This window comes from Melospiza melodia, chromosome 3 (genome assembly GCF_035770615.1).
Source record: "Melospiza melodia melodia isolate bMelMel2 chromosome 3, bMelMel2.pri, whole genome shotgun sequence".
NCBI lineage: Eukaryota > Metazoa > Chordata > Aves > Passeriformes > Passerellidae > Melospiza > Melospiza melodia.
This window is the reverse complement of record NC_086196.1, coordinates 6052895-6071232: the sequence shown is the minus strand read 5'-3', so window position 1 is coordinate 6071232 and position 18338 is coordinate 6052895. Positions and strand designations below refer to the sequence as shown.

Genomic DNA, 18338 nt, shown 5'->3' with positions numbered 1-18338 from the left:
GCAGAGAAACATGATACTTTGCTGAATGAGATCCTGTGTATCCTTCAATTCAGTTGCGTGGAAAAAAAACCCCGACTACTACTCTCAATATCTTCCTATGAAATCTAGCCTGTTTGGTGACAGCATGTGCAACTGGACTGTGTTTAGTACAGAAATTGCATTATTTAACAATATTGACTGTATTCTGATATGTGACATGTTAGTCTGTTGTTCCAGATAGTTCATCATGAAACAATATCTGATATTATTCACTGAGACCCTAGCCTTTCTCGGGAAATACAATTTTCTTACAGGTAATGTTGATCACACATTTTCATAGAGACATAGTTTTAACTTTATGCCATAAACCATTATGTATGTACTTTTCATCACTCAAATATAAATGCCTTACAAATATTAAATGCACAAATAAAAATTTCACACAATTCTACTCTTTTCCAAGTTTTAGCTGAAGTAAATATATTTTTTCCTGATAAAGCACAAGGAAGTCTGAAATAGCTTTTATACTTTCACAGGAAATTGTGATTGCTGTGCCATGTTTTTTCTTTCCTGAAATTAAGTTCTATGGTCCTGAATGTTCCTTGTTAGTCCTGTGCCCTTGAGTTTCACTACATTTCACTCTTTTCAGGAATTGAAGGTATTATCAAGCCATACAAATTCTGAGTGAAAACCATCAAGGTATGAAGTAAAGGCTTCATAACAAATTATGAAAGAAGTATCAAACAAAAAAAATTCAAATTATCAAATAAAGAAAAATTTAATAGTTGCAAATAATGGGATCTCCATGAAGCAGTTATTTTGTCTTCTGGAATTTATAATTTAGGAAAATATATGAATGTGTTTTAAAGATTTTCAGAAATTTCTGTCGTAGAATTTACAAATTTTTATATTCTTCCAATATAATCAACTTTCAAAAGATGTTATGATGACTTTCCATGGCCACTAGGAATCTCATGTGTGGTCACTATGGGGGACTGTAATGTTCCAAATAATCACGGAGATATCGTCATTAACTTCAATGGTTTGGGTTTTGCTGCAGGTTGACTAGTATCATTCTTTTGGTCAATCAGCCTGTATTCCACAATATCATAAAAGTATTTGCATCTGGAAAGTTTGAGGAGTATAGGTGCTAAATAGCTGTGATATGCATTCACACAAACTGTTTCAGCATTAAGTGAAATGTAATACCTCATCTCAGTAATTCAAATTACCATATACAGACTGCTGTTCACTAATTTGCAAATCCAGTGTTCAGATGCAACTGAAGAAAATCAACGCTTGTTTCTGCATTTTCTCACCCTTCTCGTTCTTGAATAGAAAATAAAATTTAAAAAGATCTGCTCCAAGATAACTGTTTTTAAATAAATAAGCACCTGACAAAGATGCAGTGACTAAATTGCTTACAGATATCTATGTACTTGCTGAATTCTGTGAATATAAATTTGAGGTTCACTTCCTGTCATCAAGAAATTTGTATTTTGGAACTCAGCATTCCTCTATACTGAGAGTAACAGGCTTGGATCTGTATGACTAAAGTTACTTTTTACATATTTTTCTGAGTTACAGAAACAGCTGTAACAGTGGATGCATAGCAACACTACTAATGTGCTTGTTATATCCATCATTGGTTGAATAGCATATAGAATTTAAACAGACTATGATCAATCAAAAACCTTCAAATTAAATTTCTGTGTAAGTGAGATTGTGGCATACTGTGCATTTATATTTAACAGATTCTAATAATTATGTTAAAAAGTTTTTTTCTGCTAGCTGCTTATACTTTTCAAAACATTTTGTATACACTACTTCTTTGGTCTGCAAAATGATGCAAATTATAGAATATTCTATAGAATGTCATAAAACATTTTGACTTCTTTTGATATACCTGATATTAAGAAGCAATATTACTACCCCAAAAGCAAGATGAAGTTGAAAGCAGAATCAAATACTATTCTGAATCCTCAAATCTCTGTTCTTCCAACCATTCCATAATACTAGCCGAGTGTAGTTTGAAAATTAATTTAGTCAGAACAGGTCCAAACATCAGAAGAATGCTTGAGAGAAAGCAAACAAATTCTGGTATCTGAGGACAAACTTGGAATCTCAAATATTCAGAGACTCGTAAATACATTATTAAACTAGGTTGTATGTGAACAGTCACTAATACAGGGAAAACATGTTAAATGTCAAGTCCAAGCAATCAAAAAAGGAGCAAAGATTTCTTAAGTGCATACTTTTCAGAGCTCAGCTTCTGGTATGCAGTACAAAATAGAACACATCAATGTCAAGAGTGATAACCCTCTCCCTGACCTTCTTCCACTTACTGTTTGCTAAACACTTTCTTGACTCTGCTGTGGCATAAGACAAATATGCTTTACTTACATAATTATATCCATGCCTACAATTACCTCAAATTCTGTCCAAACATCACTGCCACTGCTGGCAGAAAGAAAATCCTTCCTGGCATATCTGACAATGTGAATGCCCATTAGTGTCCATTTTAGAAAGCTGAGAACTGGACAGCACAAGAATGTCTTGACAGCTGGACCAAAAGTCATCAAGCTTTCGTTTTTCAATTCCTCCCACACTATGCAGCTAACAAGAACATATTATGCTTTGCTATATCACAAACATCAAGCTGGAGTGAATTGCTCTTTCCCTTTTGATGATGGTGTATATCAAAATCCAAGCTGTCCCTTTCAAAACTTCATGCTTCAGACACTAGCCTAGAAAATGTCTTTATCTCAGTGAGTTACTGCAGAGAGATCAGATTCTTGTCAACATCTAGTAAGTTGCACAGATATATTGACAGGATCAGGACCTGCTAAATTAAAAATGGCATGTTTATGATTCACACCTGCTTTAACATCGGGAAACAGAAAAGACTTGCACTGAAGAGCTACACTAAAATCCAAATTGCATGAAAGATCTTAAACTGAACCTCTGAAATATAACATGCTACTTGGAAGAATATATTTTATTCTCTGCTAGTCTGATTTTTATCTTTTAAATTATTAGATATCTTCATGATAGAGAAGTACTACAAAAGACAGTCAATTGCTCTCTAGTTCCCTTACCAGTGAATCTTTTATTTCAGCTGCCAAGAACCTTCAACACTTGAAAAGACACGATAGAGTGGCTTCAGAAAAGGAGATGTTGGTTAAAAGTAAGATTATGTTCTCATACATAGTCCATACTCTTGGTATAGCAGTAAACTAAAAGCTCACAAAATGAGTGATGCTGACCTGTGCCATATATCCTAATTCAGGCTAGTAGAGCTGGATGACGCTATAAAAATATTGTTTACATAGAAGAACATTTTTACTGAAAAATCTAATTCTAACCTCTTAATTTGTTGAGATAGATTAGATAGATAGATAGATAGATAGATAGATAGATAGATAGATAGATAGATAGATAGATAGATAGATGGATACTTATAGGAATTTTAAAAGGTGGCCTAAACCTATATATCAATATTCAGCATATATTCAGTTTTTACTAAAACAAACTTGACTCTAAATGAGAAGTCCAAGCAGCATGTGGAGAAAAGCAATTATTTCCAGACTTTTTATTTTTTCATTTGTTTGAATATTAAGGAAAACATTTAAACTACCACTGAATAAATACATGAGGTTTTAAGACCAAGCTTAAAAGATTGGTGGTCACAAATGCAGTGGAATTAAACAGTCACATTTCCAGAACAAACCATTTGGATATTTGATTCCTTCATTCATTATATTAAAAGTAATTAAATCAAATAAAAGGGATATTTATTCTTCCTACTGTTGTACATATTAGGAATGCAACAAAACACTCTTTGATTTGACTTGCTGGTGGTAGTGAAAATAATTATGTTTGTTATTGATTCTAGCACGTGCATATGAAGGATTAGTTAAATTATTAATTCTCATCTTTTCTACAGTAACCTGTTGCATATTTTACTGCTTTGTTAACCACAGGTTGCTGCAAGCAGTTTGAAAACCTACAGCCCTTGTGAAATAACAGGAAACCACACAGTAGCCCTCAACAATACTTACAATTCTGTTGTGACTACAACGAAATTTTTCTAAGGCACTGATCAATTATTTAATATGAGTTTGTGTATCTGACTTGAAAATAAAAACAGAACCAAAACCCAAACAAATAAAAGAGCAAGAAAACCCCAACAAAAAACAATGAAACAAAGGAAAAAAAAATCTATGTCATCAATCTGACTTTAGCATACAAATTCAGTAGACTACTTGACTTGGGCAAATGAACTTTTACATTATTAATGTCTAACACAAAAACATCCTAAAGCAACTGGCAAAGTTATATTATTTGCCGTAAGACTTGTGTGTTCTTGAAGGCTACAAAGGAAACCTATGCACTGTGTAGATTAGACATAGATTTAGGTTTGCAGGAGCACACTGTCCAGATCTTTCCCATGAAAATAAAGACATACATAGAAAAAACTTGCAAATGGACAGGGCAAGAGAAAGACATTGTTAAAAGGAAGAAAATGTTTCAAGAAATATAGCTATTCTTATTCGAACATTTGAATTATCTTGAAATATTTATGATTTGAATAAGCTTTCATCAGCTGATGAAACTTGCATAAAGTATTTACGAATTTCTATAAAGTTACTTCAAAACAATATACAATGTAGAATATATGTGATCAAATGATAGCAAATTAAATATATCTTACTGAAGTAAAGTTTTCCCTACATAGTGATCCAAACTCAGGCATGTTTATAGCATTTACACTGGTGAAATATCTTCTAAATAGAAATACTTCTCCATTTATTCTAAAATATGATGTGCAAGTTGTAGAGACATAGTTTTTATTGTGAGTAAACAATTTAGTAGTGCCTTAAGGACACTTTCCTCTGTTGCGCCTTGTTCCTTAGAATTTCTTCTGTGATGAAGGGAATGTTCCTAAATAAGTCTCACTTTCTAATGCTGTAATGAAGACTTTTTATATAAGGACATCAGGGTTCTGCAGAATACTGTAATGGTTATTTTAGAGCAGTTTCAGCTATTATTCTAATTTGTAATTTATGTAAAAGGGAAGGCTAGATTAAACACCACTAGGTCCACTTAATGTCTTCTATCCCTGCTGTAGTCTGCTGATGTAGGATTTGGATTTCAAATTTGGACTCAAGGTGCTGAACATCTTCTTAATGTCAATTGATATTTTCTGTTAGTATCTATAGCAGGAAAACTAATTGTCTTCACTCTAATTCCTAACTGTCCTTCCCCTAGAGAAGGAATTATATCACAGACTCATAGAATACGCTTATTTGGAAGGGACCCAAAAGGATCATCAAATCCCACTCTTTGCCCAGCACAGGACATCCCAAGAGTCACATTGTGTGACTGAGAGAATTCTCCAAATGCTTCTTGAGCTCTGTCAGACTTGGTGCTGCGACCACTGCCCTGGGGAGCCATTCCAGTGCCCAACCACACTCTGGGTGAAGAATTTTTTCCTGATATCCAACCTACACATCCCCTGACACAACTTCAGGCCATTCCCTTGGTTCTGTCACTGTCACCACAGAGATCAGGGCCTGTCCCTCCTCTTCGCCTCACAAGGAGCTGTAACTGCAGTGAGGTCTCCCCTCAGTGTCCTCCAGGCTGAAGAGACCAAGAGCCCTCAGCTGCTCCTCACACGGCTTCTCCTCAAGGCCCTTCACTGTCCTCACAACCTTCTTTCAGAAACTTTTTAATAGATTAATGTCATTTTTAGGAGTTGATTATACCTGAAAGTTACATCTGCAAAGCATTTTATCTAGAAAGAATAAAAGGACAAACAAACAATGCAGGTGTGCAGGGCCAGGAGTTGGATTCAATGATCCCAATGGGTTCCTTATAACTCAGCATATTCTGAGTCTATGACTATTCATATATTTCTCCTTATTTAATATTTTTTTTTACATTTATTGAAAGTATCTGATGTTCTAACATAGCATTTCACATTGAATGCTTTTTTCCCAGATAGGTGATATTTTTTGTGTTTTCTTTATTAACACAACCCTTTAGCAAAATGATGTTTTATTCCAAATTTTAGATTGCCTTCTGAACCAAAGGTATTTATTTTTCAGATGCTGCTTCAAATATTAGGTGACCAAACAAGCAGAGACTTCAGAATTCATAATCAAATACTAGCAATATCTGCAGAGAAAAGTATTTCCTTCTCTGCTTTTTTCTTGATCTGAAGAGGTGACTGCTCAACGTAAATCTGTAAATTCTTTCTGAGGGAACTTGCTCAGTTTCTATGTTCAGTCACACAGAGAGATGTACTGTAGTCCTACTAGCCCTGCAAGAGACCACGTAGCCACATAAGAAACAAATTCTTTTCTTTCCTGTCAGACTACCAAGAGCTCTGAAAGCTCAACATTGCTGCCTTGACCTGTACTGAGGTGCACTTCTAAGAAACACTGGCCTTGAAATATTAGCACCACTGAAGTCCAATTGATGCTTTAACAGAGCACAGTGGGGAAACTGGCGATTAAGAGAAAAAAAAAAGTATAAATCTAAGTGATTTTACTTGATAACAGAACAGATTTTTTTTTTCAGGAGTTGAGTTGCAGAGAAAATAAAACTGATACAGTAAAATATGAAAATGTTAAATGTTCATTCTATGACTTTCTAGGATTAATGTGTACTTATTTATGCTTCATATGGAATTACAGTTTCACTGTAGGTTAAAGAGAAATACTGCAGGAGGAAAAATTGTGGAGGAGGAGTCCCCAGTCAAAAATAAAACCAAAAACAACCAAACAAAAAATTCTTTCTCAAAATAGTAGATTCTAAGACAATTCCTGCAGAGGAAATATTCCTATTTGCATTCTACATCACCTCTAGAATTTTGATTGTATCAAAATAACCCATATAACATACATGCATGAAATGTGCAGGGAATGAAATGAAAACATAGGACTAACTTGTGACTACAGTCATATTCAAATATTTATTATGAGCTGAAAATCTAGTCTTTCAAATTCTTTAAGCTTTATATTTTCTTTACAATTTTCTATTTCAATCCTAAATAGAACTTACTAAAAATCATCCATGTTTATTTACTTCTGTGTACTTCTTCAAAACATTGAAAACAACATTACCATTTTTAGATATTATTCTTGGACTAAATGAAATATAAAAGCTAACTCCATTTTCAAAAAATTCTTGGATGGCCTTTGAAAAAGGAGAGGATGATTCAAAAATTATAAGGATTTTCTTTGTGACCTTCATCTAAGCAGTCATCAGACACTCGATTCATCATTGTACTTTATAAATAGTAACTATTCTCAGCAATACCTACTTCCAATTAAAATCACATGAGCTATGTGTAACTATTATTCTATATTATTTTAAGTTATGGAGAGATGTAATAATACAAAAGTGTTTGAATTAAATATGATTATGGGAGTTAATCCACATGTTTATAACTCCACAGCTCTGTATTTTAGAATAAAGTTTCTCAGAAAACATACAAAAAGTTGATATATAGCAGAATTTGCCATAAAAATTCTTAGGTTATTCTGTTTATAATGCCAATGATTTACCAAGGTAACTGTTGTGTTTTCTTCTAGCTCTGGGATTAAAATGTTGGTTTTTTGCAATTATAGCAATTTGTTAAGAGAAAATAATTTGAAGGAAAGAAAATAATGACAAGGCATACATAAATGCACATATTAATAGGAAAAAATATACTATCTTCTCTGGTTTTATCTATTTTCAAGCAGGGAAATTCACTCCTACTTTCTTCTTTTTGGTCACCTAAATTTCTGAACTAAGCTGAAATAAGTTAGGAAAACCCACATCAATATTAAAACTCACATTTAAAAAATGCTGTTTTGAATTGCCAGATTGATTTGTTATGTGATGCTAATTTGTGAAAGCGGTTTTCCATCAATTTCTTAAATGTCACTTCATTTTAAATTTCAGTTTAATAAATACCACTTATACAAGGCTTGGTACTCAGGAAAAAAAAAACAAAAAAAACCACCTAAACAAGCAGAAAAAAAAAAAAAAAGTAAAACATCTGTTTCCCTTTTAATACGCATGCTTTTCCTGAGTAAGTTTCAAAAAACTAGGAGTCTTACTTTTGTATTCCAGATGAAAACCAGCTGCTGCCACACTAATGTCAGAGTGAAAATGAAGGTAAAGTTGATTGGAGGTGCTATTCAACAATGCTGGCACAGTTGTACCTGGAAAAATAAAAGTTATGGAATGAACTATAGCATGCTGATCTGAGTTTCATATAGAAAAGACATAACCAGGACTGAATCAGACAGGCTTATTTTCTTCTCATTCTCTTCAGGGGAATCAGATATTTTGCTGTGTTCTGTCTTGTTTTTCTCCTGAAGTTGCAGGAAAAGTTTGATTATAAGCCCAACAATAAGAGGCAATAAGAGTAAGTACAATCAAACAAGATCCCATCATGTTTAGAGGCAGCCTTATTGACTTGGACAGAGTAAAAAGAGATGTAAAGAGAAAAAAAGATCACATAAATAAAAGACTGGATTATGATGACAAGCTCAACTGCCATTTTCCTGTTTCCTCACATTTCTCTAAAACCTGCAATTCAGAACAAAGAAGTCCAGATTTTTCTGTATATACTCCACACCTTCTTCCCACAATAATATTTCAACCACTTATGCTAATTCAGAGGATATGACGAAAGATGAAGAAACAGGTGCAACACATTAAATAAAACCCCAAAACAACATGCAGCTTTTCCTAATTCAAATATCCATAATAAAACTGCTTGCTTTGTGTGTTACACACACTTGTCACTAACTCTGGATGCATTCTTTGCCACTAGAATTGCTAAGTCTGACAAACAGGTACTTTATTATCACATGATACCGTGTAACTCTTATTCTACTGTCTAAAGCCAGAAGACTTACTGAGGATAAAAATTACATCATTTTCTATGATTACCCTCAAAGACAGTATCAAGTAACTTATAAACTTTAATGGTGGATGCATAAGTAAAATTATCATTTCCTGTGGGGCATTTTCTGATTTTTAAGTAACTGTCAGCAGCCTAGGTATAAGTCTGAAATTTGGGCTTAAGAAGTGCTGAAAAGAACTATCTTCCTAAATCTACAATCTAAACTAGGAACTGGTAAATACTTCTAAAACTAAAAATGAATTAAGCAAAATCTTGATATAACTGGAGGAGCTGAAACATGACAAGCTGGTCTTTAAGGAAGGTGTTTACTGTTTGACACGGAGACTCGAAGTATCCAAATTCAGACAGCACAGAGCAATGACATCACACAATATTACCCTGGAGTACAGAAAACAGTGAAGTATCTCCCTGGAAGAAGGACTATTCTTAGTATCTGTTAAGGAAACCTCCCTTTCTGACCATCCAGACAGGCTGGTCACACTCCCACCACCAAAGACCTTCACAGCAGGGACCGGAGCCCATTCCCAGCAGGCAGCTCCAGGGATCTGATGAGTCCCCGTTTCACTGCCTGCACACCCCACCCTCACAGTCAGACCAGGCTTCGTCACAGATTCCACCCTGGGTCTCCTGCAGCAGATTCTCAAACATCTCATTCCATAAAGCCATTTATTCACAGTGCACTTACACTGAAACAGCTCCAGCTGATGCTTCCAGGGAGAATCCCAGCCAGGAAACCTGTGGGCTTTTTCACCCTCACAGTCTCATCACTCACAAAAGTATCTTCTTCCCTATTCCTCAGTTCCTGCCATGTCTTTGAGTGTCCTCTCACGAGGCTGAACTACATTTCCCCAGGCCCTTTGCTGCGCAAGGTTCAAGGCTTCTTGCCTCTGGCTGCACCACCCAGAGCTCCATGAGCAGCTTGAATTGCAGCTGCTCACGCAGCTACCAGCACCAACTGTACTCCTCAACAGTACTGATAAAGGATTTGAAATATATTTAAGGATGTTTAAGGTGTCCCGTAACAATGAGGATGTTAACTCACAATTACTATTACACTTTTTAATGAACAAAAGTCACTTGGCAGTTCTGTTCCTTTTTAGGACCTGGTAACATTTGCCATCAGTCTTTTGCTTTCTTAAAGGTTGATATTCATTAAGATGAGAAGGTAGATCCTATTGTACTGTGGGAAATAAAAGAGGCTGGTTTTAAATTCTCATAATTGCTTCTTTCAAGGGAATCATTCAGGCTGGCTATCTGTCACAAATGGAAACCCCAGGGACTGATGATAGTGGTCCCCACGCAGTTTCAGTATCTTCAGAAATTATTTGTGTGAAGCACTCTCACCAAGTTTGCTGCTGACACTGAACTGAGTGGAGGGGCTGACATCAGAGAGACCTGGAGAGACTGAAAGAGTAGACTAGTAAGAATGGTATGAACTTTAACAGAGACAAGTGCAAAGCCCTGCAGGTCTGTTAGAATAAGCAAAAGAGCCTGCTATAGGCTAGGATTTGTGTGACTGGAGAGCAACTGAAAGGACCTGGGACTGTCGCAGTGGAGAAGCTGAATATGAATCAGCAGTGCACTGCTGCAGCAAAGAAGTCAAATAGGTTCCTGAGCTGCACCCAGAGCAGCATTACTAGCAGAGACAGAGAAGCAATCATACTGCTCCTCTCAGCACTTTGTCAGGCTGTGTGTGGAGTATTGTGTTCCATTCTGGTTCTCACAACACAAGAAAGACAAGGACAGACTGGAGATGTCCAAAAGAGGACCATAACAATGATAAAAGGCTGGAGAACCTACCCTGTGAGAAAAGACCAAAAGGGTTAGATCTCTTCTTCCTGTAGAAGAGAAGGCTCAGAGGGGACCTTATCACAGTATTCCAGTACCTAAAGGGCTCCTCACTTCACTGGGAGCTGCAAGGATAAGACACGGGGCAAGAGGTCCAAGATGCACAGGGCAATGCTTCATATTAACATTGGAAAGAATGTTTTTACCATGGGAACCACCATGCCCTGCAGCAACCACTCAGGTAACATGGCAGAGTCTCCACCACTGGAGGTTTTGAAAATACAGCTGGACAGAGTACTGGACAATATCATCTAGGTTTCCTTTCTTACAAAAGGTTGAACTAAATGGTCTTGTGAAGTCCTTTCCAGCCTGGATTGTTCTATAATTTTATGATCCTATGATCTAACTGGAATTCTACTGTTCACTTGCTAACCTCTGCCTTTTCTGGGATTGGGAATATGAAGCATGGAAGATATGCTTCAGTGTGGCAACCAGATGTAGTGTCCTAATTGTTTTGGACTTCCTTTACTGTCAATAGAGAGAAATGGCACTTAAAGGGCATCATTGATGACAGCTTAAGTGTAGGTATCCACACTCCATACTAGAGATGTGTAGATATCTAATGCTCACGTAGACAGATACCATGGCAGGATACTGGGAGTCTTACAGACCTCTTAGACTTTTGAGAATCTGTAGTCTGGAAAATAGGCAGCTCTCCTAGGAGTCAGTAAAAGCATACAAGTTTTGTCTAAAGGCTTATAAAGAAATAAGGACTGATAGGCTTCATACATAAATATTCCATTATGGTATTATTACAGAAGATTTTATCCCTTTCAACTATCAGCAATGACAGCAAAGATTAATGCATCTCATTCCAGAGGTAGACATTACACTCAAAGTGTGAAAGTCTGTGTAGCTATCTAAGAAGTGAGGAGGCTGGGGGTAGCCAAGAATCTGGGAGACGACACAGCCAGGACAGCTGCCCTTAACTGACCAAAGGGATATGCCACACCTTATGGCACTGTGTTAACCAGTAAATTTTTCAGTTGATTTTTCATTTCCTTACTAATCTAGTATGCATCTATACTTCAAAAGTTTGTGAAATCACCAGAGGCAAAAATCCATCTGCTTTAGCTACATCAGAATCTGAGCAGTAATCATGAGTCTGGGTTATTATTCATGATCTAGTCCCTTTCTGTTTCTTTTACAGAACACACTCTTTCTATTAAAAAGTCTCATATAGAGAGAAAAAGTATATGTGCTTGATGCATTTTATACAAATAATTACTGGGGTTTTTTTAATATTCCAGTTGTATTAAATCAGTTTGTTCTGTGAGGTCTGGTGAGTTCAGATGAAGATTGAATGCTTCATCTTTTTCATGAGAAAGGCAGGTTAATAAGGATAAGTTAAATCAAAGCCATCAAGGGAAGTTCCTTGAATGTCAGTACCAATTTATATCCAAGAATGTCTAATATGTGAGGGGCAGGAAAGATAAAAGAAAGGATTTTTTTTGAAAGTATTATCAACCAAATTCCACTAATCAAAGTTAAACATTTTAGTGTCCTATTTTCTTCTGAAAATCTCTTTGAATTTGATTATTGACATCCTTACGTCACCTGAAGTCTCCTTCTAAAAGAAAGAACAATTCATAATGGTATCAGAAACTATGAATATATGCTCCTTATCAATATGTGTGAGCAAATAAAGACATGTTCCCTCACATACATATCTATATATATATAATTGTATCTTTAATTCATGGCATATCCTAACCTGAAAAGCTCCCAAGACGCGGTGCTGTCATATCTCCACCATCGTATATTTCAAGGGAGTCCCAATTATGTTCAGTGGCAAAGCTGATGACCTGGATCTATAAAACAGGACCACAGAACTTCTTTAGGCCAACAAGCCATGTGCATCTTTAAATGTTCTAAAACCAGCAAAATGAAAAAAAAGAACACATAGCAAAGAAAATAAAAATAAGAGATCCAAACAAAAGACATATCAGTGAAAGGAACGTAAATGAAAAGTCAATATTCACTTTTTGCATTGTGATAACTTTTAGAAAATATGACACGAGGTAAGTAAGAAGGATTTTGCACATGTGTTGCATCATTTTGAATAATTACTCAAAGTGTAAATGAACAGATAGTCAAGATAGCTGCAGCACTCTCAAGGGACTCAGTAATACCCTGGCAGATAGAAAGAGTTGGTATTTACATATCAGATTGAAGGATCGGGACCTGCTTTCAATATGCTACACAATTAGAACACAAAACTGTTTGTTAATCACTTCTCATTCACACCCCTATGTGAAAATAAAGTAACATAAATAAAGCTAACCAAAAACCAATAATGAGAAATCCGAAGCACTAATATTTCAAGTACCCCACTCCCCAATTATAGGATTACGAATTCATGAAATTTTTAGAGAAATAAACAAACAAAGTACTTAATATTCCATGCTTGACAGAATACAGACTTGCCTGAATACCTGATCCCTCAGTCACTATGATTTTCCACACACAATTCAAGCTGTTACCATAAGGTTCAGGGTAACCTGGTGAAAGAATAGTACCTCTGCGCTCAGTAAAATTCCCACTGCATGGCACTGAAAGAAAGTATTAGCACAAATCATTACACAACTTAAACCACTTTAGAGAACAGAGAAATACTAATAATTTTACTAAGATCAAGATAATTATAATAATCTGCTTTTGTAGCATAAACACATAGACATGAAGCAACCATCTGAACTTAGAATGCCTCTTATCTAAAATATATCAATGATATCCAGCATAAGATACAACCTGCCCGAATAAACAATTTAGAAATGAACTTCATTTTGCATGTGTGCAGCCTAGAGCAGCACAGCAGCAGAGGCTTATCGTGTCTTACTTAGAGTAACAACAAACTGTAAAGACATAACATTAAACACAATCATGATGGACAGAAATCATGTGAATTTACCCGCAGCCCAAGATAGTTCCAATATTGAATCTAGTGAATGAGGTGGTGTAGTACATTGAATGGTTTTTAGTGTATACACATTTGGTTCAATAAAGTTCAGGAAAACAGAACAACAACAACAAAAAACATAAAACCCCCCCAAAAAAACCAAACCAACAAACAAAAAAAAAAGGCAAAAAAAAAACCAGAACAAAAAAACCCCAAAAGAATATGCAGAAAATAGGATACCTGCGTTTATTTTTAGAACACTCTAATTAATGCTAGAGTAAATTCTTAGGAATAGCAACTTTTGAATAAAAATCCAAATAGGGAGAAGGTAAAAATATTTCAATGTTTACAAAAAAAAAATTTTAGTGCTAAACATTATTTCAGTGCAGGTCTATTGACAGACTAAAGAAAATTAGTTATTCTTAAAAATGCTATCATCATTCAATGCACATTATGCTTTTGCTTGAAAAAAGAGATCATTATCCTATGTGTGATAGAAATACACAAGCACTGCCTTATAAAACAGGTAAAGACACTTCTGGAGAATTAAATTCTGTCTTCTATTTCAAGCTGTAGATAAGTCATGAAAATAATGACTGTTCAAGAAAATGTGCATCACACTTGTTCATATAATCTAAGTCATTATATGAAACAATATACTGCCTATGAGCCAGCTGGTACTCAATTATTTCTTGATATGGAAAACTGCTCTTTTAAATTGGGCATGACTGATATTAATCGAAGGAGAGTGAATATATGGGTTAAATACTATTTTCTGAAACAATTCCTGAATCCTAATTCAGAGACATGTAACAGAACAGACAATGTAAATGTAATTGCTTACCTACACAGCTTGGTACTGTGTCGTTCCACTGAGCTAAGGCATTTGGTACAGACTGACATCGGATGGCTTTTGAGCCTTGCAGCAGATAGCCAGGACTACACTCAAACCGAACAACAGAGCCTGCTGAAAACTCAGAGCCAATTCTCCTTCCATACCTAGGCTCTGGAACTGAGCTACACTGTGTATCGCTTGTGCGTGGAACAGCTGCATACAGAGAGAAAAATATAAAGTCAGGAACACAAATGACAGTCATAATAAAAAAACCAGGCTAGTAAAAATGCTGATTGTTTCTTATAGGACAGAGCTTAATTCATGTTAGGTTCTCTGCTTCTGTATTCTCAAAGAATGGACTCGTGCTTCCATGGCTATTAGCTGGAATGCGGTTTGGGGCTGTGCCTGTGTACAGTCATATGAGTGCCGTGGCAGCTCGGAGACATTTTGACTTTGGATGCACAGCTTCAAGCACGAGAAGATCAGTGGGTGTTTCTGTGGCCCTCTTCAATGGCAGAATACTACATCTACCTCCTACTTCATTTAATAAATATGGAGAAAAAATTTTATGGTGTAGCTAATCAGATATACAGAAAGCATAATAACTTACAAAATTATTTTTACCAACAATTATTTTTACCAGTAATGTCTGGGAATTCATAAATCTGATGTGATACAAGAACAGTTAAAAGACTGCAAAGGAATATATAAAAAGCTAAATAATAACATTCATTTGAAGTTCCTGGGATAGTTTTACCTTTGGCTTCATTATTTATAAACACTTCTTGATAACAGGCATTTTTTATGCCTACTAACTTTTGCTATTGTGCCTGTTGCTCATATATAAAACTTGCTCTTACTACATATCATTTTGCAGTTAGCTAGTAAATGCCAATTTAAAAACAAACTATTTATATAGAAATGACAGTGTGCAATATCATCTATGTTTTACAGTATAATAAAATAAAGGTAAATTAAAAATAATCTTATTAAATATATGAAATTTTTCTGTGTGAGCAGCATGTTCAAAAGCTTTGTTTCATCAGCTTTGTTTGTTCAAGAATTAGAGTGACACTGCATCTAGATATGAATAAGTAACACCACAAAAATTGTCTGCCATTTAGTCCTTAAGTAAATGACACAAAATGGCACCAGGAAGGAGAAAAGAAAAAAAGAAGGTGAGTGTTACACTTCACCCCTGGAAGATTTCCAAGCATGGTGCTTCTGGCTCACTAATGTAAACAGAATCATAGCTATATTTAGTTTTATTTTACAGCATTATGTTTAAATTCCTTTGCTGACCTGTAAGAATGAAAGAGTTTCTATCTGTTCATGGGCACAACTGAACACACCCCCACCACACCTGCTCAGCTACGCCGGTTGCCAAGTAAAAGACAAGGTGTATAGAGCTTATACACACTTATTTTAATATTGATAACTTTACACTCATCCTATTTTTTTATACTGTCATTTGCTCCATTCAGAATCATAATTAAGTTTTAAGTACTTGTAAATGCTCTAAAAATTAACATTTCTTAACAAGTTGGATACGGAACAGTAATTGAAATCAATTTTATCTTAAATCTAGCATTTAACATGCAACACATTTTAGCAGAACAATGAAAGTTGTCATTTATGATTACATTATGTTCTACCAGTTTAAGCATTGCTACCATATATAGCAGTTAGGCGTGCCCAAGTATTACTGAATGTAGAGAAAAGCTTTTTCTAAAAAGATTTAGAAATAACTAATACCATCAATAATAGAAAAATACATTCTCTTTTTTATAATATGCAATGAATTGATTAGTCAGACAAAGTGAGACAAATTGTAATATGTATTTTTCTTCTAAATTAGTATGTTGGTTGGTTGCAGATTTTAACCTTGAAAGCTACAGAAAGTTTTAAAATGTACTCGGGATATAAAGAATGGTCAGAGGTAAACTAGCATACTCCTGGGTAAATGCACAATATGGCAAAACAAAAGCAAATCCATTTTATTATGTTTTTTAAAATATTTAAACACCTTACACAGCTTAAACAAACAACTTACCTTTCAGCAAACTTAATATACCTGCCTTTGTTCAAATAAATAGGAATTTGTCATTAAGTTCCCAACAGGACCTCAGTACCACACAGATGTTCTATGAAACTTGTTCCTGCATGCAGTTCTAACCCTGTCAGGAAACCCTTCTGCACTTGTGGAAGGAAAATGATGAAACCATACTTCAAGGATTTCACAGTCACAGTTCTTCCTGATGATAACCCGCAGGTCAGATGCAGACTGCCAGGTCAATTCAGCCGACCCAGCTTGCTCTTTTTTGCTCTTTTATTTGGACTAACAGCCTATATGCTTGGCACTACAACTTCTGCCATGTAATTCAGCATTGTCCATCCCTTGGTCAGGCCCCCTTGTTCAAATGGGCATTTTGGTCATGAGATAAATAATTCACAATTATGTGACAGAAAAGGGCTCAGTATATTCTTGTGGACAAAGGAGTTTATATTCAGGAAATTAAAACTTAATTATGCTTAATTTGTTACCAATTTTACACAAGCTTCTGATCACTGATTCAGGAACTAAAAAGAAAGAGGACACAAAAAATCAATCAAGTTAATTAAACAGTTTTACTTCATTCTCATCAGGCTCAGGTTCAACTTCAAACACCTGTCTTCTCCTCCTTTTTCTCTACTTCTTGTGTCCATCTTTGTTGCACCAATGAGGTGAGAGGCAGCACAGGAACTTGGGGTATGTGCTTTCTTTTTGCTTTTCCCCACCTCCCCTAACAATCTATTTAGCATTTTACTCATGTTTCTCTTCCTTTTTGCTCCAAAGGTTTCCACATTCATTCTGTTTCTGAATGTTTCTCCTCTAGCATGAGTCATCCATGGGCTACAGGTCCTCAAAGATGTCCCCTAGTGCAGAAGAGTACTTTCACAGGCTGCCAACCCCTCTGGGGTGTTCTCCCTCCAGCAGGTGTGCTCCACAGGCCACAGCCCCTTCAGAAGTACAAGCCTTTGGCAGGAGTGCCTCCTCCCAAGAGCACCTCCAACAATCCCTCCAGCAGCATCTCCAGCAGCGCTGCCCAGGAGCACCTCTGCCCCAAGGCAGTTGTCACGCTCAAATATTTCTGAGGCTCCACACGTAACTCTGACTAGTGGGAACGTAGGCACGTGAGAGGTGGCTCATAGCAGCTCCACAGGATGCTGTTTGTGAATGGCTCATGGTGGCTCAAGGCCTCCTCCCACACACGCCACCACCTCAGCCACCTGCTAGTTAAACTTTTAGCTTCTCACATGCCCAAAGCTTATCTGTCTTACCTAAGAGGCTACATGAACTGACTGAAAATTTCAGCATTGCTCCTGGAGTACTTTCCATTCATTGTGTGAAAGAAACTCTTGCTCAGCTTCCTATGGGAATACCATTTTTCTTTATATATATTTTTTACTCAAAATTTTAAAAGAGAGGAAACTATAGGAAAAAAAATCCTTCCTATTTTCTCTAATCCTTGCCTAGCAACCACATGTGGAGAATACCTACAACAGCTGTGCAGACAAAGGATACTTATAAAGTCAGATTTAAGAACATCCTACGACTTTCAGTAATAGTAATAAATTGGGAAATTTGCATACATGCACTAGTAATCTACACTTATTTTTGTGTAACTAGACCTTTTAGCACCTCTCAACACAGAATGCTAGATTATCTGTTTTCATTATAATATTCCCTTATGAAAGTTATTTTCCTGTGAGCAAGCTATCTCTGACATGATAGCAAATGTAAGGGCAGTTTACTAGCAGTTTACTCTTGAATTAGTTCACATACCAGAAATACTTTTTCAGACCAA

General features: G+C 35.8%; 1 protein-coding gene across 2 annotated transcripts in view; it reads right to left on the bottom strand.

The window, feature by feature from the left end:
- The window catches only part of CSMD1 (CUB and Sushi multiple domains 1), a 1060835-nt gene that overhangs the window by 132414 nt on the left and 910083 nt on the right, over positions 1 to 18338 (bottom strand). For both annotated transcript variants that reach the window (XM_063150718.1, XM_063150717.1), the window contains exons 34-37: positions 14500 to 14703; positions 13184 to 13308; positions 12471 to 12567; positions 8094 to 8198 (exon numbers count right to left, since the gene is read on the bottom strand). In XM_063150718.1, the coding sequence (XP_063006788.1) occupies positions 8094 to 8198; positions 12471 to 12567; positions 13184 to 13308; positions 14500 to 14703 (531 nt within the window). The remainder of the gene's footprint in view (positions 1 to 8093; positions 8199 to 12470; positions 12568 to 13183; positions 13309 to 14499; positions 14704 to 18338) is intronic.